Source organism: Diadema setosum, chromosome 7 (assembly GCF_964275005.1).
Source record: "Diadema setosum chromosome 7, eeDiaSeto1, whole genome shotgun sequence".
NCBI lineage: Eukaryota > Metazoa > Echinodermata > Echinoidea > Diadematoida > Diadematidae > Diadema > Diadema setosum.
This window is the reverse complement of record NC_092691.1, coordinates 13,145,779-13,170,069: the sequence shown is the minus strand read 5'-3', so window position 1 is coordinate 13,170,069 and position 24,291 is coordinate 13,145,779. Positions and strand designations below refer to the sequence as shown.

Here is a 24,291-nt window from a genome sequence, read left to right as displayed (position 1 = left end):
CATGAGCATCACCTCAGCAATCACTGTGACACAGTCACTATAGGACTTTCACTGACTTTTCTGAAAACTGTTTATATGGATGCTGTCTTTCTTACTGCTGCTGCTGTGGGTTTCAGGAAATAAAGTGGCACATATGATATGGTAATGTAAATGGGATTGTAAATGGGATAATGGTTAATGTGATAATATGATAACGGTTGACTTGATATTGCCAAATTGGAAAATTAATGTTTGGTAAAACACTACCAGTCTTGGATGGCAAGGGGTCATATGTAATCTGTCAAAATCAACAGGGCATGAAGAATCAAGTACACACCCTAACTGCAAAGAATGCAAACGTCATCTCACAGAATAAACAACTATTTTATGAACTAGGGAGTAATACAGAGAACCAGTGGCGTAACTACCGGGGGGGGGGGGGGGGGGGGGGGGTAACTACCGCTGGTATAAAAAAAAAAGAAGAAAAAAAGAAAAAAAAACCCTACCAAAATGGTAATTCAAGGGTTAGTAAACTGCTTTTGAAATCGACATGAAAGGATGATCAAGAAAAAAAAATATTTTTCTAAGATTTCTTTTAACCATATAATTAAAGAGGTATTATAGTGAAACATTGTTCAAAAAGCCCAGAGACAACAAAAGATTGTGATTCAGTATGATTCCTGGTTGGCATTTTGAATACAAGCAGGATGTGCGCAGTGTACTCAGAACATCGGAATAGCAAAAAGAGTTGCTGCAATGTTGCGCAATGTGATGTTTGGTAGGTTGTACACATTTGCTATCAAAGCTTGATCATTGATTTTGCAGTGTTGCTTTACATACTAGTCTATATTGAAATGCCTTGCATTGCCAATAATAAGACTTGACCTTGGCTATTTCCTAACTTTTCCATCTATATGAAACACACACACTCACAAACACAAACAAAGTAGGGGATGCTCTATATAAAGTGCAGATTTTGGACATCCTTCTCCCGCTTGGTCACTTCGACGCCCCCTCGCTGGTCATACCTCCCCCAATCATGAACATAAACTGACACCCTTGACTACCAGTGGCGGATCCAGGGGGCGCACCGGGCGCCCCCTCCCTCCAAAGCGAAAAAATATATGTGTAGCTACAAACGACAGTTTTTGGACGGTAAAATGTCAAAATTTTCAAGCTCGCTTGCTTCGCTCACTCGCATATAATCGTTATGCAATTCTCCTGATGCTGCTGTCAGTAATTGCCAGCAGTTGCGCCCGATGCGTCCCCTCCCCTTAATTTCCAAAGTGAAAAAATATAGCTACAAACGGCAGTTTGGGGACTGTAAAATGTCAAAATTTTCAAGCTCGCTCGCTTCGCTCGCTCGCATTTAATCGTTATGCCATTCTCGTGATGTTACTGCCAGCAACTGCCAGCAGTTGCGCCCGGTGCAACTCCCTTAATTTCCAAAGCAAATATATATATATACATACATATATTATTATATATAGCTACAAATGGCAGTTTGGGGACTGTAAAATGTCAACATTTTCAAGCTCGCTCACTCCGCTCGCTCGCATTTAATTGTTACGTTATGCAATTCTGATATTGCTGCCATGAGGTGCCCCCCCAATGTCTTGACCCACGGTACGCCACTGCAGAGAACATAAACACTAGAAGGAGTACAGCTCACCATCAGATGGTCCTAAATTCCTGGCAGGTGAAATGGGATTCAGTTCTGGATTTTTCTCATTCCCATTCAAATTCCCTCCATCTATTCCCACTGAATCTTCAATGTCAACGACGTCTGGTCCCTCCTCGGGGGTTTCGGGTGGTTGGAAGATGACCAGGCCATCCACGCTGCGGAGAGCGGCGAGAATGAATGGTAGAGGGCGCATGCCATCTTTACTACTCTCATCCTCCTCTCCTGGCTCTCCAGGAACAGTGAAGAGAACGGACGGATTCCAGGAAGGTGGGCTCCTTTCACAGCCAATGTTGTACTGTTTCTTCACATTGATGGCTAGAGACAACACAAAAACAAAGTTTTAGAAAAATATCTCAAAATCTTGGTTACATACATGTATTTCAGTAGTATAGTAAATACCAACATTTTCTAGTATTGGAAGCACTCAAAGAAAAGTGTTGCTGCCAGGTATGTTAGAATGTAAGAGTAACTTTTTATACGTATAAATGAAAACAAATGATAATTGCTGGAATGGAATTGTTAAACACAGAAATACAATATATACATGTACATACAGGTTTGAATCAAGAATGTCTTTTTCTTCAACAAGGATCATACAATGTATCTCCTTGTGATGCCTTAACTTCAGATATCTCAGGGCCTTTTTACATGTAACGAGTTTGCTTAATTTAAAACACGATTACAAACGTGATCGCAATCACGATTCAAATTATTGTTATTTTTCACCACAGGAATTGTTACTTTGCGGATTCTGTTATTCTGAATTTCAGAGTGAGGAGAAGAGGTTTGGCTTCTTGCCAACTTCCTATCAATCACTCTTGAGCCTTCTTCCTGCAGGAGTGATTGGAAGGCCACCATAATCTTTGCCCCCAAAACATGATTGTAGTTAAGTTATGTTCACACGCTAATTTTGCTACTTAATTCTGGCGAGATGAGATTGAAAAACACCTCCAGACAGTCATTTGAGGCATGATTGTAATTAAGTTTCAAATCTTCCTCTGCAATTCCAGTTTGCATTCACACCACAAGTTTGCCTAATTCAAAACACGACTCTAGTTTGCTTAACCCGCTTAAGGCGAGTCCTGAGGATACTCGGGCAGGTGTCTATGGGAAATGCGTGTTGTAGCAAAATCAAACCATCCTAAACTGGTTAATTCAGCAATCTCGGTACGTGTGAATGCGCAGTGAGACACAGTGAATACAGGAAGACACTGAGACATGACATGATATGATTAATGGCAGTGTGACACATTCCTCCTGTATAAATTCTAGTGGTCGAGTTACCAATGCATTCTTTCCTGTACAGTTACGATGGGTTTTTGTGTAAGTCATTGAGAGTCATATGTATCATTCAAAAGGTTTCTTTGCAGGAGTGTGTTATTACTAATTACTGAGAGTGACTTCAATGGCTTACAATAGCTAAATTGCCTTTTGAAATTCAAAACAGTAACTTCCTACTGTAAATCAAGGCAGAAACAAAAAGGGAATTCTAGTCTTTAATCTTACCCTTATCATAGTAGTCGTAGACTTCCACAATGCCTGGTTTAGCATCCTTAACAGTCATCTCCTTGGTAACAGAAAACACCAGGCAGGTGTCTTCACTGGTCAGCTGTTGAATAAAGAATGCAAAGTGGGCTATAAATGTTATGTATTTACATCAATACATACAACTTGAACTTTAAAGCCTTTGATAAGTTTAAAAAGCTGTGAGAAAAAGTATCACACAGCTTCATATATTCTTCAGTTACTTGGAAACAAAGCAGCATCAAATTTTCCACTGTCAAGAATACACAACCAAGCCTGATGATCATTCCAATTGTTGGGAATAATCAGTTTATTTTTCCAAAAATCATTGTGTTTCTTTGAGTATGATAAGCTTCTGTATACTGTATTACCACTTGTTCAATATCACTTGTGAAGACATGGCTTAGGGTTAGGGTTTATAGTAACAGTTGGTCTGCATTGATCTGTGAAGTGATTTGACATTGATATTCGAAAAGAATGATTTCAAATCATCACAAAATCTGATGAAAAGCTTCCCTCATTGTACAACTTCATTAACCCTAAAAAGACTGGGGGGGGGGAGGGGGCTTTTTAGGCCCCCCCCCCTCGACATTTTTCGCGATAAATCTGTAACGTATAAAATATATAAGAAAAAAATTGATACTGCCGTTTTTTTTTTTTTTTTTTATGTACATTCAATAAGAATCCTACAAAGAGTACCTTGACCAAAAATTAGCAGTTTTGGACCTTTAATTACAGATTTACAGCCATTTTTTTTTATTTCATGCATAAATTAGCATAATTAATTTATCAAAAATAAATTTGAATAATTGTGAAATCATTACCTATTTAGTTTTATAGATGGGCAATCTCACAATAAGTGGGGCACATAAGCGGGACATTCAGGCTGCAAATCAAGTTTTGTTGATTAAATGCCATATTTTCATGTAGCGAAATATGTGTTCTGCCATAATCAAAATGTGAAAAGGTAAGTTAGGACCACTTTTTCTTTCTACTGGACCTTGGATCATCATGTTCACAAAAGTGAAGGTACGTAACATGGACAGACATTGGTCCCCTTCAGCATTATATTTTATTCATAATTTGAAAGAAGCTGTAATTAATATTTTCAGGTACCATGCACAATGAAAGCAAAGTTGAATATTTCCGTGGTATGTACATTATTTTATGAAATATTGTGAAATGTTAACATTGATTAATCATAACATTATTTACATGTTTAGTTTAAATTCTCTGTTAAGCCAATGTGGAAAGCAAGAGCCTTTCAAAACAACTTTTGTTACTTTTTATACTGTGTATGAATTACTTAAAGTAAATGCTCTTCATAGAAATACAATTGTTTAAAGTTACAACACAATGTTAACCATGTGGTCAAGGAGCTTGTGTCATTGAAGGTACAAACATGGACAGACGTCTGTCCATGTTCATACCTTCACTTGTGTAATGGTTCAAAATTTCTAACAAGAGACATCTGTATGCTCTGATCTGCTAATAAAAAAAAACTATTACATGAAATGAAATTATTTTGACCATGTAAAATTACATCACCTGAAGGATAATAATCATGAGGGGAATCTGATCTTGAAGGTACAAACATGGACAGACGTCTGTCCATGTTCGTACCTTCACATGTGGAATCATCCAAAATTTCTTATTAAGACCATCTGAGCTCTCTAATCTGCTAATAAAAGTAGTGTATGACATGAAATGAAAGTATCCAGATCATGTTTAATTCTATTATTAGAAAGATGTCACCATCATCTGTCAAGGAAGGTACGAACATGGACAGACACATGCGTTTACTGTACAGGTTGTCTGTCCACACACGAAAAAATTAATTCACACATATTTGTGAATGATCCACAAAGGAAAGTGATCTCAGACACTGTTAGTATATGATGTCTTTCTGAGGCCATAAACCTTGATGACTCATCTTTCTGTATTTTTTATCAAATTTTATATTCAATGAAGGTACAAACACTGGTGAAGGTATGTAACAAAGTGGACAGACAAGTTTTTGGCTACTGTCAAGTCACGGCAGAAACTTGTGGGAATTCCCTAGGGAGTGGAAGTATACTGATTATGTAGATGCTGGCCTGGCATGTCTTATGAATCCAAGCAACTGCACTGATATGGCTTATTTTTCAAAAAATGAGTCTCCTTAAAAATCTGTTACATACCTTCAAAAAGTGGACAGACAAAGCAACACTTAAGTTTGATTGCCAATTGCATTAAATTTGCTTTCAAGCTACATGTAAGCTAGTTTTGGTTAAAACATTTCAACTTATCCCGTAATGAAACTACTTAATCACCAAAACTCTCTTTCTGCCCACTGGGAACAAAAAAAATTAACAGGTGAAGGTACGTAACGGGATGGACAGACATGCCTATATCATACAGGCTATAACTGAAATCCATTTTCATTTAATAAATGAAGTAAATCTGAAAGGTAGAGACATTTCTTATTTCAAATCTGATGTAGATTGTACAATGGAACTGTTCTGGATTCGGTTTCATTGCTAATTTTTTTTTAGATTACTGTTTAGATTTCTGATACTTAAAATGTCCCGTTTTCTATGCCTGTTTACTGTCTAAATTGATGTTTAATGTGATATAACAAAAAATCTGCCCATTGAATGAACTCAATGTTATCTATACTATCTCTCACACTTATTCTTTTCAAGAAAATATATAAGCATAAGGAGGCAAATCTGAATTACTTTTATCATCAAAGCTCAAATATCAAAAGTCGAAAAGGGAATAGTTATTGTGGGATTGCCCAGATTACTTTGTGGGTGACGCGCGTGCCAATTTTCCTTGCGATCACGCGGTCAACGGCCGAGATCTTAGGGGGGGCCAAATGAGCCCCCCAGTCCTACGAGGCATCAAAATAGCCCAGTCTTTTTAGGGTTAACGTGAATGTTAATAGTTAATTATAATAATAATGATAATAATAATAATAATAATAACACAGAGGACTTATAAAGCACCAATTCCACATGACTAACGTTCTCAAGGCGCAATAGGAAAAGTGAGTTATGAAAGTACATAACTCATTACACACACATGCATGTGACAATGAATGAAACAATAATGAAGAACAAAAAATCATAATATACAATTCTATTGGAAATGCAAATTTCTCTTGAGCAAGTGAAATTTAAAACACTTGAATATGATGTAGGATGTACTTGAGTAGAGTAAAGTATGTCACTGACTCTCACCTCATTAAAGTAAAAGAAGATATTCTTGCCATCAACCTCATAGCGCTGCAAGGGTTTGTGTTGCTTTTGGAGCAGCCGGAGAGATTCCTTGTCAGGATAGTAACCCGACACCATCTTGACTGCTATTATCACCATGTTAGATTCATTATCACTGCCTGTGTATCTGAGATACGAAGAAATATCAATAAAAAGAAAGATATTAGCTCACTTAGAGTTTTGAAATCAAACAACATCTTTTTACACCTGCATAATCAAATACTACACAATTCATTGCAACAAACTGAAGAGAATATGATTGGTCATTCTACAATCACAAGAAAAACAATTGCAGAAGTTATCAATGGTTTCTAATAAATCAACATGAAAACTAAGATGATACATTTGTTGTTATATCATTGCAACCGTACAATGTATGTCCACAATAGACACCGAAATGAATATTCATAATAATCATGTGATATTTTTACTCTAAATCTTTGTATGTTTTGATACTAAACTGAACAGCTTTTTTTCCACTCTTTTCAACTGCCTCGAAGTGAATGATTCTCTCACACAAACTGAAAGAAGTTCAGAACTTTTCAATCAATGATGATTTTCTGTACATGTATAATACTTTCACACAAATAATACATGCACCTACAAGCTTTACTGGTGCAAATTAACCCATTGAAGACGAGTCCCGAGTATACTCGGGCAAGTGTCTATGGGAAATGCGTGTTGTAGCAAAATCAAACCGTCCTTAATGGGCTAACACATATGTGGATAGACATTTTAAATCTGTCTATTCTGTTCAGTGGAAAGAACTGTCACCTTTTACTGTTTTGCTGTTGATGTGAATAAGGAGTTATTTATGAATCACACACTGGACAAAATTCTCTGAGAAAGAGGTCCACATGAACACACAAATCTTGTTTAACCTGGAGCATATCTTGATGAAGTAGTTCAAACACTTGTCTTTCTTTGAGGGCCGGTAGGCTTCAAGGATTGTGACATCCAACTCAAATCCAGCATCCTCAGGGGTCTCTGGAATCTCGTTGTGAACAGTGGCTACCTACAAAGACATGGATTGATTGAAAGAGTTAGAATTCATCAATTTGAATTGTGCAAGTTAATCAAGTCTGATATACTGCTATCCATGTATGAAGCACTTTGTAACTTTTGGAAAAGGTACTATACAAATGTCAATATGTACGTACATGTATGCAGGACAGTTACATTATAGTGAACTGGTTCCAACTATTATTGCTCAAACCCATCAAGTATCAGCTGATACAGCAGCTCATCAACCACAAACACTACAATAACAGCATTTATGTCATTAAGAGCATTCAATTACTAGTATGCAGCAAGGTCAAGGATATAAAGAGGCTCATGAAAGTTTTACAATGAAGATGATGGAAATCATTAAATGTGTGTTACACAAAGACATTAACATTGTCCCTCCATAAATAACATATCCATTTGGCAATATCCCATACAAACATTTGAAGGGGTAACCTCATTTTGTTTGCAAAATGTATAAGTAGTTAAACTCCAATAATAACAAGTATTAATACCTCATGTCCCATACATCTTTGGGGACAAGATAGGTAAGCACAGAAATGATTATACATGAGGGAGTGCAGAGGCATCTGTTGTCACGGCAATCTAAGACCCACACCTGGAAGAGAGCGCATCCAGTTCCCGAAGCCTGCAGTGTGACCAGGGCAGGGAGAATCTGAAGGGGATGTTCCTGTAGGACCAGACTGTTTAAGGCATTGATGGTGAAGGCGTGTGTCTCTACGTTACCGGCTCTCTCTGGACTGACTGCAGTCACAGTTGCCTTGATGTCAATGGCATCGCTGTATGCTATCTTGGCAAACTCAGCTAATGCCTGCAGTGCCACCACTGTATCCTATGAGATGGGAGAAAGACGAGGTGCTGGTGTCACTTTCAGAAGAATGGTACTGTTGACGATCAATAAAGTCTTAACAGATTTTGATAGAAATTGAGCTCATGAACATTAAGCATTTACAGGGGGAACAAACTCATGACATTTTTATTTTCCATTTACAATCTAAAAGAGGAGACAAGACAAACCATCTGTGCATTACATTACATTAAAGCTACAAAATCACTGTTCCAACAAGGGCAGAATTATATGTCGCAGACACATTTTTGCCTTACAGGGCAATCATTCTTCCCATAAAGTAGTGCCTACTGTTTTTTGCGATGTACTAATATATGGTGCATGACTACAGTATATACAGCTGATATACAAGTTATTTGGGAGGTTTTCTTGGTCTCACCTGAGTTGAGGAGAATCCTCCATCACTGTTCCTCTGTAAGACAATCCACCTTGCCATTGGGTTGCCAAGCTTCAGAGCATGGGACACATTCTTGGCCCCAGTGATATGAGCAAGAAGAATGTAGGCCGTCATCTCAATGTCCATACTGGCTGCCTGGTGGGAGTACTGGTCACTGAACGTGGCTGCCTGTCGTCTGTTTGACTGCCAGTACTTCAGACCATCTGGGCATAAATCAGAGATACAGATTGGATTGGAAAATAAGAAAATTTAACCCGTTGCATGCGGGAACCTGGTGGCCTGCGTATTAAGTCCATGGATATTTCAGAAGTCAGTATGGAATGGGTTGATAATTGGTGATTTAAAAGACAGTTCTGAAGCACTAATGCTACAAACTAAGCAGATACCATGAAAGTATAAACAGCCTTTAAATCTGCATCTGGTGTAGTAGCAGAATGCTTTATGGTTGCTGTTACTACTCTTGTGTCATAAAATCTAATTTGTGTTTCGATAATTTTTTCATCACAGAAATTCATTCACTATGTCAATAAAAAGTTGCTCAAATTATGTATAGCAGGAAGAGATTTTTTTCCATTATACAAATTTATTTACTCTGTCAATAAAAAGTTGCTAAAATCATGTAAACAGGAAGAGATATGACTTTTGATAAAAGGTCAAGTCATATGTCCTATCTTTAGTCACAAAACTGCCTGAAACAGTTGTTGACAGTGAAATCCTGCAGACTGCAGCAGTAATCATGATCTGCTCTGTACAGCAGAGTTTCTGTACAGGAATTTTCTGTCCATTTACTGCATTGTTTAGTCTCAGTTTTTGTATCTATTAAATTTTCAATGCAAGATGCTCTTCTCATCCCCAAGATAAAAAATAACACCATTATACACATAGTCTACATCACTCCCTTCTACATTCTAAATCAACCTCATGTTTGAGGCCAATGTGTCTCCAAAATTATCTCTCTGCATTCAGTCTTGATTAATGAAGCATTTTTCATATCAATATGAGAGACTAATAGCAACAAGCTCTCCCACACACATTCAAAGAAAGTCCAATAGAAATTATCAAAAGCACCAGGCACTCCAAACACAAAATTGAATAAAGTTTAACAAGGAAAAGTAGAAATTACGCGGTGCGTAATATATGTCCCCGCCGTAAGTAGCATTTTGTAACAAAATGTGCAATATAGGTAAAAAATCAAGGTCAAAGGTCAAAGAGGTCAAAGGTCAAAATTCTGTGTAGAAGTTTTGAAGCCCTCACCTAGTGCCATCACATAAAGCAAATGGAATCAAAATTGGGTTAGAAATGGCGAAGGAGAAGCATTTTGTAGCCAATGTACAATATAGGTCAAAAATCAAGGTCAAAGGTCAAAGAAGACAAAGGTCAAAATTCTGTGCAGAAGTTTTGAAGCCCTCACCTAGTGCTATCACATCAAGCAAACGGAATCGAAATCGGGTTAGAAATGGCGAAGGAGTAGCATTTTGTAGCAAAATGCACAATATAGGTCAAAAATCAAGGTCAAAGGTCAAAGAAGTCAAAGGTCAAAATTCTGTGTAGAAGTTTTGAAGCCCTCAACTAGTGCCATCATATAAAGCAAACGGAATCGAAATCGGGTTAGAAATGGCGAAGGAGTAGCATTTTGTAGCAAAATGTACAATATAGGTTAAAAATCAAGGTCAAAGGTCAAAGAAGTCAAAGGTCAAAATTCTGTGTAGAAGTTTTGAAGCCCTCACCTAGTGCCATCACATAAAGCAAACGGAATCAAAATCGGGTTAGAAACGGCGAAGGAGTAGCATTTTGTAGCAAAATGTACAATATAGGTCAAAGGTCAAGGTCAAAGGTCACAACTGAGATTCTGTGTAGAAGTTTTAAAGCTCCCATGTAGTGCTATCATATAAAGCAAACAGAATCAAAATTGGCTCATAAATGACAGAGAAGTAGCAAATTGAACATTTTGATCACACACGGACGCACACACGGACGGACGGATGCACGGACGGACGCACGGACACACACACGTACGGAGCCCGTTTCATAGTCCCCTGCTCGAACTCGTTCGGCGGGGACAATAAAAGTGCCAGAAAGCATCACACGCTCTCCGACTCCTAATTAAAATCAAGTTTGCTTGTCTAATCACTCACCCTCACTGATAGCTTGTGATTCTAACTTCTCCAAGACAGTATCTTGAAGGATGCTATCTGCTAGGGTGAGGGCATAGGCCAGCTGGGCCAAGGCATATGTGTCCTCCAGCTCCTCAATCTCCCTGGTTACACAGCGAACTGCATCCTGGATCATGGGATCCTACAGATGAGGATATCAATCACACAAACAATATAAAGTGGTGAAATGTGCATACTGTAAAGCATGCATGGGGAAGGACATCTAAAAAAAAAAAGAAAAATGAAAGGACAGAAGAAATATCAGAGTGACTTTTGTATCAGGACTCTGTTTATACACTAAATCTGAATTAAAATAATATTCATGCCACTTGATTTTGAGAAAATTTAAACAAAGGGTGTACAGAGGTATTGAGAATTAGAGGGTTATCAAAAGGGAACTGTTATTTGGAAAGGTCTATAAAAGAGATGGAATGAAATGGTTATAAAACTTGTTTTGCAAAATGAAAGGCTGTACAGAGGTATTGTACAGGGCTATTGAAAGGGAACTGTAATTTGGAAAGGTCCATGAAAAAAAAAAAACTGGGAATGAAAGGTTTACAGAAACTGTTCTGCAAAATGAAAGAGTGTACAGAGGTACTGAGAATCAAAGGGTTATCAAAAGGGTGCTGTAATTTGAATGGGTCTACAAAACAGCTGGGAAGGAAAGGGTTATAAAAGCTGTTCTGCAAATTGAAAGGATGTACAGAGGAATCGAGAATAATAGGATTATCAGAGGAGTACAGTAATTTCAAAGGGTCTATAAAAGAGATGGGAGTGAAAGAATTATCACATTATTAAAAAGAAAAGAAGAAAAGCTGTACAGAAGATTTTAGAATAAAAGGGTTATTGAAAGGGTTACAGAAACCATTCTGCAAAATGAAAGGGTGTGCAGAGGTACATGTATCTAGAATAAGAAGGCTATCCAAAGGGACTGTATCTTGAAAGGGTATTAAAAAAGAGCTAGGAATGAAAGGGTTATAAACACTGTTCTGCAAAGTGAAGGGGTGCACAGAGGGACTGAGAATTTATGGCTTATCAAAAGGGTATTACTGTGATCTTGAAGGGTATAAAAGAGCTGGGAATGAAAGGGTTATAGAAACTGTCCTGCAATATGAAAGGGGTGTACTGTGGTATTGAGAATATAAGGGTTAACTAAAGGGTACTGTAATATGAAGGATAGGAGTTATAGAACCTGTTTTGGTCCCCATCTGCTCCCTGGATCTACTAGATGTACAAATCGCCTAGGATGTAAGTAAGTGTACATTCACTTATTTCATTTCTGAAAGCATCTTTAACCCATTCCATACTGAATTCTGAAATCCCCATAGACTTAAATTAATACACAGGCTGTCAGGTTAAGTTTGGAAAAAAAATGTCATTGTTATTATTTTTTATTTTTTTTAGATTCTCTAATAAAGAGCTCCAGGCTACTTGTATCAAAATATTGTCACTTTTTATGATGTACGATTATGACACAATGTGTGGACAACAATATATAAAAAAAAAAAAAAATATATATATATATATATACATGTATATATATATATATATATATATATATATATATATATATAAAGAGAATTCCACAAAAAAATCATTTTTCATGAAAATCAAAAAGCAAACACTTTTTCAAATTTTCGTAGTCTCCTCATCCAGCGGTTCCAACACCAAAACTTTAAAAATTCACAACTTTTGCATCAATTGTATGATTTTCCTCAAACTTTCACTGATGTGTTCTACTAGTGTTGCTGCTTTCATTCAATCCACATTGCTTTTTGGTTTTGCATTCCCTTTAAAGCCTCAAACTTTATTTTGACCAAAAATGAAATCAGATAATTTCAGTATGTTTGTCATACTCAGATTGTATCCACTATCCTCACAGTTGTATGATATATTGTTACCTAAAACTACACCCTCAATGCTATTATCATTGTTGATATTGTTATCAATGTTCTTGTAATCAACAATTGTCAAAGTCAGCAGAATTCACTGCAGAGATTTTGGTTACAAGAGCACTTTATGTATGGTCACACTATATGTGACCCGCTACAACAAAAGGATCCGAAAGTCGGGGGAGGACAATTCTCTGAAAACGGCATGACTTTATTCCCTTACTCTTCTATTCCAATTTCATATATAGCACAACTCATAAAAGTACTCAGTTGCAGAGATATCGATGATTTATTAGCGCATGTCAAGTGGTTGAGGAAATCAGAGTTTCGAGAAAAACCTCTTCAAAGTTCTCCTTCTGACACTATCCTGATCATGGGGAGGCGAGACAGTTTTCACCGCTTGACAATAGCATGTTTACTCCTTGCAACCTCCGCGATGTTCATTCAAACTTAGCGCCAGCGGTCTACGCACAACCAATCAGTAATTAGGATGCCACGCACTGACCAATAAGATCACTCCCCCGTTGCTAGGGGCGGAGTCTAGCTGCGGCGCTAAATCCAAATCTTCGGACACGTTTCTGTTACGTTAAAAGTCGGAAAATCATGGCCAAGGAAATCGCTGATTTCTTGCCTTTCCTTTCATCATTTGGCTTCGAAATTTCAGCAGATGATAGACAAAACATTAGACTACAAAATTATGCCAAAGACAGAAATCTGATTGTTTTGACCAATTTTGATGATGTGACTTCAAACTCAATTTTTCTCGGCTCAGCTGTCATCGACTTTAAGACCCTTTTGTTGTATGTATAGTTGATGTATAGTTTGCCTCCCAATAAGTTTGAGTATGTGGTCACAGACAGTTGTACATGTATTTTCAGTGACAGGAAACTACCTGTAGTTTTGGTCTCTTATAGGAAAACAATGCCAAAAAGCAACATTGTACAAAAGAATGTACAATATGTGCGTAAACAACGAAAATGGATCCATTATGGTGTCACAAACTTCTTGGAAGTCACACTGCACAAAACTACACATAGAAGCTTGCCACGTGCATGCAGGAAGTTTCGTAGGAAGTTTCGCTGGTAATTTAACAAGAGGGTTGCGGTCACACTGCCCAATCTGCATGAAGCAAAATACCATGTTGTGAAACTACCTGTAGTTTCGTGTAGTGTAACTGCACGTAAGGTGACAGTTCAAACATTGATGTTGACCCACAGATGGCAGATGGACATTCACTGGACCTCTTGCTGAATTCCTCGGCCAAGTTTGATGACAACAAACACATTGGTCCAGCACTGACCCATAAAATCTCCAGATACATTTTTGGCATATTATAATTCTGTAGAAACCAAAATGCACTTACACTTCTAGTGAGCCCTGATTCCAGCATGGTAAGTAGGATGTAGGTTGTAAGAGTCCGCTCACTGTCTACTCCACCCTGCAGTCACCATGCACAAATACAAAAAATATACATGAAAAGTAAGGCATGTTGTATCAAATAATCACATATTTATAGACTGCTATTACAGTATATCACTTCATACAAGAGAACACTACAAAAAAGTGGAATATATTATATCTATGCAATTAATAATCACAAGCAAGACCAAAGAGCATGCAGGTTTTTCTAATTGACAGGCTGGCAATAGTGAGTGTCATCACAAAAGACTATATTTTGCTTTTTCATCATCTCAAAAACAACATCTTTTGACACATGAATGTTCCCACACATATCCACTTATTCCTCAGAGAAAGGTCCATCAACACTTGACATATCATTCCATGCACATATATCAAAGGCTCTCAAATAGACTCAAGTACTAAGAATGTTCTACTGACAAACAGATCCAGTCCATGATTTGTTACATCATGTGGATACAAACAGGATGCAAAGAGGAGTGCATCAAGACCATCACAATATGTCAAATTACAAAGCACTCATTCTGGAGGCCACATCATGATAATATAGACAAATTTTTTCTCCAAACAGGGCTACATCATACCTTCATCCCCTTGTGAATGACCCTCCCTCTGGACTGAAAACAACCCGTCTCCTGGTCTTGGAGTCTCTTCAGCCATGAGATGCTAACATCCAGGTCGTCCTCATCTATGAAGATGTATTCCGCCGCCTGGGCAAAGGAGCGCACCACAAAGGCAGTCAGCCAGGTGCTTCCCTCTTCATCATTCTCACCAAATGCCGAGTAAGAGCCGTCCCTGTGCCGGTAGTTCAGCTCCCGCTGGTATCCTCGCTTCATGTTGAAACTGTGATATCATAAAAATGACTTCATGACCACTGGAAATGCCTACTATTACTGCAAAGGAGAACTGACCACATTCATTTTCAACAAGAGACCCGCGGGTCTAGCGCTCACCTGAGTATCGCAAGTTGACCTTTCAAGCAGTCACTAATCTAAATTACACACAGCTCTACCAACATTTGACCAGGCATTCTCAAGTAGAAGATGAACATGTACAATTACGGTCAAAATTCGGACCCTCCCCCCACTCATAGTATCCATTTTAGCTCTATCACTTCTGGTTCTAGAGAAGAACACTTTTTTAAAGATTCCTTAATATGGAGGGATGGGGGGGGGGGGGGGGGGGCCCAAGGACCATGGTGCCCATTTTAATAAATTGAGATCCTAACCCCCTAGGGATGCTACCTGCCAAGTTTGGTGAACATCCATCATGAGGTTTTCAAGAAGAAGATGAAAATGTACAATTTAGGCCCTAATTTGGACCTCCCCACCCCTCCCCCCTGCCTGCAAGAGGTGGGGAGGGGGGCACCCCTTGATCTGCTATCAAACAAACTTGAAACTACAGTTATTAATTTACTAACTCATGGTTTTAACTTAGCTCTATCACTTCTGATACTAGAGAAGATTTTTAAAGATTCCTTAATTTGGGGAGGTTTGCGTCCCTTGGGGCCCTCCAGGTGGGACACGGTGCCCATTTGAACAAATTGAGATCCTACACCCCTAGGGATGCTACCTGCCAAGTTTGGTGAAAATGGGTCATGGGGTTCTCAAGAAGAAGATGAAAATGTACAATTTAGGCCCCATTAGGACCCCTCCCCCACCCCCCTCCCCTGGGTCCCAAGGGGGGCACCCCTGATTCTGCCATGAACAAACTTGAAACTACAGTCATCAATGTACTGACTCATAGTATTAACTTAGCACTATCATTTCTGGTTCTAGAGAAAAAGATTTTTAAAGATACCTTAATTGGGGGGGGGGGGAGGGGGTTGGGCCCCCTAGGACCCCCTGGGTGGGGCATGGTGCCCATTTTTACAAATTGAGATCCTAACCCCATAGGGATGCTACCTGCCAAGTTTGGTAAAAATCCATCATAAGGCTTTCAAGAAGATGATGAAAATGTACAATTTAGGCCCCATTTGGACCCCCCCCCCCCACCCCAAGGGGGGCACCCTTGGATCTGCCATGAACAAACTTGGAACTACAGTCATTAATGTACTAACTCATAGTATTAACTAAGCTCTATCACTTCTAGTTCTAGAGAAGAAGATTTTTAAAGATTCCTTAATTTTGGAGGGTTTGGGGCCCCCTGGTTGGGGCATGGTGCCCATTTTAACATATTGAGATCCTAACCCCCTAGGGATGCTACCTGCCAAGTTCGGTGAAAATCGGTCTTGGGGTTTTCAAGAAGAAGATGAAAATGTAAAAAGTTTACACAAGACGCACGCCGGACGCCGGACGAAGAGCAATCGCAATAGCTCACGTGAGCCTTCGGCTCAGGTGAGCTAAAAAGCTGCATCACTTCAGTAATCTCTTGCATTTATTCCCAAATTGCTATCTACCCTTCGGGGTTTATGTCAGGTTTGTGTAAGCTTCTGACCATACGAGCTTTGAGAATTACGGTCTTTCTGGGAAGAACACTGTACTGGGGCTTTCCATAGCTCAATTGGTAAGAGCACTGGTCTAGCAATAATCCAGAGGTCTCAGGTTTGAATCCCTATGGAATCCCCTTTTCTTTGCTCATTTTTTATCTACATGAGAGAAATTGACTCATATATTAAAATTCTACTTGCGATAATGAACAGACATTAATAATTTCCTATCTATATTCGGAGAACTATGATCCATTATTGAAAAGTAATTTATAGAGCTTTCAGTATGTTAGTGATACACACTCTTCTTGAATAAAGTACTAAAAACTGCTTTTCCCTTATTTTAGTAGCCCAGGGTACAGAGCTAAAAAAGGAAACAAATATAACGTAATTCCACGAATGGTGGAATTCTATTTAATCAGGCACCCCAGGGTACCAAAAACCATATCAAACATACGATCAATCAAGTTTGTTCAAGAGTTGATGATAGGGCTTTACAATCGCACCTTGCTTTGTTTTCAATTGAGGGAGTGAGTTGATTGGTGGTGATGAGGTAACTCAGGGCAACAATGTTGGGAACAAAGCCAAGCATATTTTGTTCTCCACAGCCTGTTGGTAGCTGGATGAGATGGTCTAAGTTGGACAAGCTGGGTCCCATCATGTCTCCTGGAAAGACATAAAGACAACAGAAGATAACCAATGAGACAATCATAACAACAGTACCTACAGTGTGCAATGTACTCGAGGAAACATACAAACAAAAATGTAGAAACAAAAATGAATGAATTTTGCACTTTTACATGGAAAATCGGAAAGATCCTTTTGAAAGAATGAGTTTTCACTGTACATTGTACATGTATTTTTTAAAGAAGTGTGATATAGATTGGACAGGTGATACAAAGTAAAATATGAAAAGATTTTTTTTTTTTGAATTTTTTTCCATGAATGTGGAGCACTGCAGGAAAAAAGCACATTAGAAAACAGAGAATATTGATCAAATTTTGGATATCATTCTAACCCAAACAAAGCTTGAAAATCCTCTAAAATAAACCAAATATCCTCTTTTAACATGTTTTGCGCAGTACAGGGACAGATATGAAGTAGCCCAGTTTCTGATGAGCATTAGGCAAGTTAAAGCTAACTCAGTATTTTAAGTGTCTGGAGTTGTAGGTATAGACATACATTTTCCCAAAAGGGAACATTACCGGAAAGTCCATACACATACAGAAGGTGTAAATCCTCTCTTCCTTTTTCTTGAAAGAGTTTTCTTGAAATATATTGCCAAACACCAGATGGAATCTTGAAGCTAGTTTCAATCACATCATCATGGATGGATGAAAAATCATGTGTATAGGAGAAGATGAGGAATCTGGAACTGCAATCACAAACAAAAATATCCTGCATTCATAGTCATAAATCTGAGCCATGGAGTATATTACCAGGGTACACTGGTCAGAATAAATCTGAACTGTCTGCTCATCCATGCTGCCTTCCTACAGCAACAGGACGCATGTGACAACTCAAAAAATAGGAGATATTAATGAGCATACATTAAAATGACTGTGTTTTACTTAGACACACAGTTTTGAGCAGAAACACTCAAATCTAATAAGAGATATATAAGTCAAGATATCATCACTTTGCACAGATGTCCCTGTCATTGACGAACAAATTTGGTTATTCATTAGAAAAAAAACAAAAAAACAGAAAAAAAAAATGCTCATGTCACTTACTCCATTTAGCTGGGGGGGGGGGGGGGGGGGGGGAGGGGGGCAGCATGGAGTCACTAGAGAGGTCTAGGGCAATTACACCAGACCCTTCCCCTGACCCTTCCACTAATCCTATTAAAATCCTCAGCCTAAACCCAACCCTAACCCTCACCCAAACTTTAACCCTACACCTAATCCTAAACTTAATCTTTACTCTAACCTTATCACTAACCAGTATTAAGCCGGGTGTAGAGGCCTCACACATGATGTTCCCATATTTTATCTGAGAATAATTGTCGCAAAAGTGTACCTCACCTGTCATGGATATCTTTCCTCTGGCAGACCCCTCAACTCTGTTGGCTGGCAGAGTGATGTTGAACGTCTTCAAGTTGCCACCTTCCTCTACATCAACATCAAAGAAGAATGTACAAGAATCCATCACCACATAACAACAATGACATAGTTATTATAACATATAAGGTTAGAAATACTCCAACCAGCCATCCCACATTAATCAAACATGCACTCTGTTTAATAATTTTTACCATTAAGGCTGGGATTTCATGGAGCATGCGAACGATTTGCGAAGGACGCGAATGACAAAATCAAGCATTCGTATTTTATTCTGCAAACGATCGCCAAACGAACGTGAGGGTTCGGAAGCGTCGTCAATTGTTCGCGAAAGTCGTTTTTACTTCGGCGAGAATTTCAAAAAAGTTAGCAATTTTTTGTGAACCTTTTCCGCACACTTGGTCGTGATTTGCTCGTGAATTGTTCTCGAAAGTGTCTTTAAAGCCTCGTCATATGCGCAAGACCTTCGCAAGACACACTTGATGTTTGCAAAATGTTCGTGAAACCCCAAATAGACTCCGAAACTTTGGAGAATGTCTCGCGTATGTTACGCGAAATCTGCGAAGTTTTTCCGATCATTTTACGACGTAATCGCAAACTGTTCGCGTACTTTTTGAGACATTCTCGCGAATGTTTAGCGCACGTTTGGGGGATGTATGACCTATACGTTTTCTACAAATAAAAATCGTAGCATACATCTAAACATCAAACAATTATTAACAACTATAGTAACAAAAGAAATTAAAGACTAGCAAAGAGAAATAAATGTTTGATATGCAAAAAAAAAATCGCAGAATACACTTAAAATTAATCTAAAGTATGTAAAATTTCATTTGAACTATAGAGATTATGTGTTGGAGGAACTGCCAAAAAAAAAAAAGATCAAATGCTTTAATAGTGGAGATATGTCCTAGGGAAAAAATGTAGGCAAGCACACGATAGAGAAATGAGGGAAAAAGAAAGGAAAAATAGAGGGAAGAAAAAAATTCAACTCAAGACAGCTTCCACCTCTCCTTGGGTACATTTTCTCCCATGATTAGTGAAAATTCTTCGTTGTTCGCATTTCCGTCGCGTGTTCTTCGTGTACGTAACATGCTGTACTTTAGCAATGATACACACGACATTCCCACATACGTCGTGGAAACTTCGCACAAATTGCGCAAGAATAGTTTTCGGCTTCATTGTCGGAAAACATTCGGAGAAAAACTTTTCCGAATGTTGGATTTTGTCATTCGCGTCCTTCGCAAATCGTTCGCATGCTCCGTGAAATCCCACCCTATGTCGCAGTACATGTTATGTTGAATGCTAAAAACTTGAAGGAATACAGGCATGATAATGTGCTGAATTTATTGGCCATAGCTATGTCCCCTTCTCACTGTCTTCAGTGTACACTATGTTACATATAGTTATCTTGTGTATATCTAGTGGTGAGTAGCAACAGAGTTCATTCATGCTCAACACTAATTAAACTGCCTTATCATTCTTTCAAGCTGAATGTGAACTATCCTGCATCAGTATTTTGATCTTAACCCGTTGAGGACGGACTGATTTTGCTACAACACGTATTTCCCATAGACACCTGCCCGAGTATACGCGGGACTCGTCCTCAACGGGTTTATGCCATATTATCAAAAATGGCGTAGAGAGCTACAAAAATTGTTTAGACAGTAGATCCTGCTGAATAGTACATATCACGATTGCTCAATAAATAATGTATGTCTATGGATCACACAACCTATCAATATCTACATTTCAACAGACACTGGATCAAACTCTCTTTACACTTCCTGAGTCATTGGTCACATGATTATTTTCCTCTTGACCCCAGTGTTCTCTTATTAAAGTAAAGAAGAAAGGCATGCACAGTTTTGTACCTTTAATATGAATGAAAACAGTGAAAGATTCACACACAAGAGGCAGAAAATACACAAGTTGTACTTCTTTGTTTCAGTAGATGGCTCTCATGACTCTAATATCTCTTCATATTCCCATGTGCAATCTACATCAAAAAACATAAGTACATGTACCTCAAACTACATTGTACAAATGTAGGTAACGCTACAAATTCTACATGCTGTATAGTACTACTAGAGTAAGATGAAACCCTCCAATGTATTGGTACATAGAAAAGGAGGGAGGTAAATAAGGAATGCATCATGTGGTGACATGGGAAGCTGAACTGATGCTCCATCAATATCCCTCTCTCTATCTCTCACAATCCGCTGCCTTCTGACGTAGGTGATGTCCCTCTACAAAGCTCTTTCACAACTCATCAGTTTCATCTGCCAAAGAGAAAGATAAACAAAGAATCTTTTACCAACATGGGGGAAAAATCTTACAACCATAATCTTTGCCCTCATCAACATCACTAGGAAAATTATTGTGTGCAAAGAAAAAATGTGATTTGATATGTTTGTAAAGAAGCACATGATTATATTCACTTGCTTTAATATACATGTCTCGGTCTCTCACTTGTTTCCACAAATGACTAGGGAAGTTTTAATCATACATACATGTAGCTTGTGATATACAAGAATTATAAGAATTCAATATCAGAATGTACAATATACATGTATGATAATTCCCTACAGACTTTAACCGCAATAGAAATAGAATCATTTTTTCCTCCTCAAATTGAAATGTTACACATTGCTATACAGTATACTTTCTATTACAGCATCATCTCCTATCATACATTAGCACTCAATGAAAGTTCACTTGATATAGTGAATCTTTTTTTATTACAAACTTCTGTACTAAAATAGATTTTTTAAATATAAATGATACGAGGTACACTGTACGGCTTCAGTGAAGACATACGTATGTACTGCACTTCCAAATGCAATGTTAGTTATGGAATTGATCAATAGTTACATGCATGATGATTTTATTATCAATTAGTCCATTGAGTAACACTAGTACATACATACAAAGTCGGCCAGTACAAATAAACAAGTTATGATGTGGAGACACAGGCTGGATGCATGAAGGAAAAAACCAAAGTACCAAACCATTGTTATAACATTATATGACCAGTGACACAAGACATCCAATGTATTCTAACACAATGTGCATATCAAAACAAAATGTGAAGCTTTACTGCCCAAGAATGAGAGATGACACATAGTTTACAGATGCAATAAAGTCAATCACTGCAACAAGCTCAATAGTTTTCTGTAAATCTCATGCTAAATGCATCAAGTTGTATGTACAGTGATTTCAGAGCAGGTAGATATCATCTTTTCGTTATCCACCTCAATCCATTAAAACACCACTCAAAACTGGTATCACTTCAACACATTTCCCTCCTACCCCCCCCCCAAAAAAAATATAACAAAAAAAAAAATGCATGGGAAATGTGTGCATTCCTTTAATTGTTCAATATGTATATTGCATAAATCATCCTTTATTGCATCTGTAAACAAAACAAGTACAGGAAGGCATTCATAATTTTGTGTATCACCACATACACAAAGAAAAGCTTCAACAGTTCAAGACAGAAAAGAATTATCTGTGTCTAATGACCCAAATCCTATCTAAAAACAAGTCATTAGATACTAATAATTTATTCTATGATAACTTTAAAACAGAGTCAAGACAACTGTTGAAAAACAGACTTTAAAATTGCAAATGCATGATACATGTACATGTATGCATCTTTAGAATGTAAGATTTTTAGCAAAATATATTCAGAATTAAAAAAAAAAAAAAAAAAAATTCCAGAATACTGTGTAAATACAAAGACTGTATTAAATACAGTCTTTGTATTTACACAGTTTTCTGGAAAACTGAAAAATGGAAAATGTTTTTGTGTGTGTTTGTGTGTGTTTTTTAATTCCTGAATATCTGTGTGAGGTTGTTCACATAATCACAGTGGGAATGTCAAGAGTGAAACAAACAAATAATCACTATTCAACTACAATACTTAACCCACTGAATACCTGAACCAGATTTGACACATATCAACTCTATGTTGTGCCTACTTTTATTTCAGGAGCAATATAGGCTGAAATACTACATTGGGCATTTATTTTCTGTAAAGCATTACCCAGATTTGGTCTCTCAAAGAAGAAAAAAGGATTTTATAACCAGATTGACATTGTACACTATCTTGATTCACACAATCTCAAATTGCACACATTGTTTTGTGCGTTCCATGCTAATGTATCCTGACATAGTTCTCTGTCAATGACATCTGGCATGACAAACTTAACTGAAACTGATAGAGAAATTGAAGGTGTGTTCTCCATCCACAATTATTTTGTTTTTATAACATGCTTTTCAGGCCATTCATAATACATAGATACCACAGATTAATATGATATTTGCATGGCAGTCATACACAACATTCCAACATGGCTAAAATTAAGAAAATGAGTCTTACCTTATTACTCCACAGCCATCCTCACAGCATTTAATATTGAACTCTAAACTGCACCTACAGTTAATAGCTCACACACAAAACAGGTAAATAATACTACCCTGGTTATCTCTATTATGGAAATTCATGAGCTTCCCCAAGTGATTTCTGCATAATACTCAGTTAAATTGAAAGAAAAGGCACAAAAATATTTCTTTTTCAAAATAATCAACACTTAATCTCACATAAAATGTGTTATCTTTTCCGACCAATTCAATCACATACAATCATAGACTGACAAAGATTAAACAGCAACATATTGAGAAGCAGAGGATATTTTGCAGGTAACTTTGGAAACAAGGAAATTTTTGTGGACTGTCGCATTTACACATAACATTTAGCAGGGACAGTTTGGGAAGCAAGCATCAACTTTGGGGGTGCACACAGAAACAATGTACAACAAAGACATTTCTTCCTCAAGTTAAACATGTGAACAACAAAGCAATGTTGTCATAGACACACAGAGAAACACACACACAACAACAGCTCTCAATTCAGTGGAATCACATTTTCATCTGAGCATAGGCAGTTGGTTTGGAGAGCAGTTATCATGTATTTTGAGTTATAACATTTGCATAGTTGCTGTAGTGACTATAAAGAAGATATTGTATATGAAGTTTTTACTTCAAATTGAAAATTAATCCATAAACTTTTATCTTTATTACATGTCCTTTTAATCAAATAATGAATGTATGAATGTCTTTTTCACCTTTTTGTGGACACTGTTCTAACTTTGATAAGTATTATAAAAGCATGAATGAATATGTTTGGTAATTACTCAACCAAATTATCACTTAAATTACTTCATACATCTCAAAGTATGAAGTTTATCATTAGTGTCTCTTACAGAGTTTGAGACACACTATAAATCCATGCACTAGGTTAACCAGACAATCCACAGCAATGTCTAGCAGTATTGACTGGCTGCTAGCATGGCACCAAAGCTGTAAATCCACTAAATTCACAGCCTCCTCATCAAATGTCAACATGCCATTTCCTTTTTTTTCACCAGACTTATTTCATGACACATACCATTAAATATCAATCACACATACTAAACAACACCACTCAACTACACAATATACAAGAGTGATCCCATCTATACAATGCTGTCAAATAAAACACATTGAAGTAATAAAAGAGTGAGAATAATTTCACATATTGCAAACTGTCACCATAGAAGCCTGATAAAGTCACCAGTG

General features: G+C 37.6%; 1 protein-coding gene across 1 annotated transcript in view; it reads right to left on the bottom strand.

The window, feature by feature from the left end:
• Positions 1–24,291, bottom strand: part of LOC140231065 (pregnancy zone protein-like) — a 148,399-nt gene that overhangs the window by 57,659 nt on the left and 66,449 nt on the right. The window contains exons 24-34 of the mRNA XM_072311217.1: positions 18,634–18,766; positions 17,116–17,275; positions 14,766–15,024; positions 14,126–14,200; positions 10,853–11,012; positions 8,700–8,920; positions 8,072–8,305; positions 7,329–7,462; positions 6,412–6,574; positions 3,170–3,272; positions 1,652–1,978 (exon numbers count right to left, since the gene is read on the bottom strand). Coding sequence (XP_072167318.1) covers positions 1,652–1,978; positions 3,170–3,272; positions 6,412–6,574; positions 7,329–7,462; positions 8,072–8,305; positions 8,700–8,920; positions 10,853–11,012; positions 14,126–14,200; positions 14,766–15,024; positions 17,116–17,275; positions 18,634–18,766 — 1,969 coding nt within the window. The remainder of the gene's footprint in view (positions 1–1,651; positions 1,979–3,169; positions 3,273–6,411; positions 6,575–7,328; positions 7,463–8,071; positions 8,306–8,699; positions 8,921–10,852; positions 11,013–14,125; positions 14,201–14,765; positions 15,025–17,115; positions 17,276–18,633; positions 18,767–24,291) is intronic.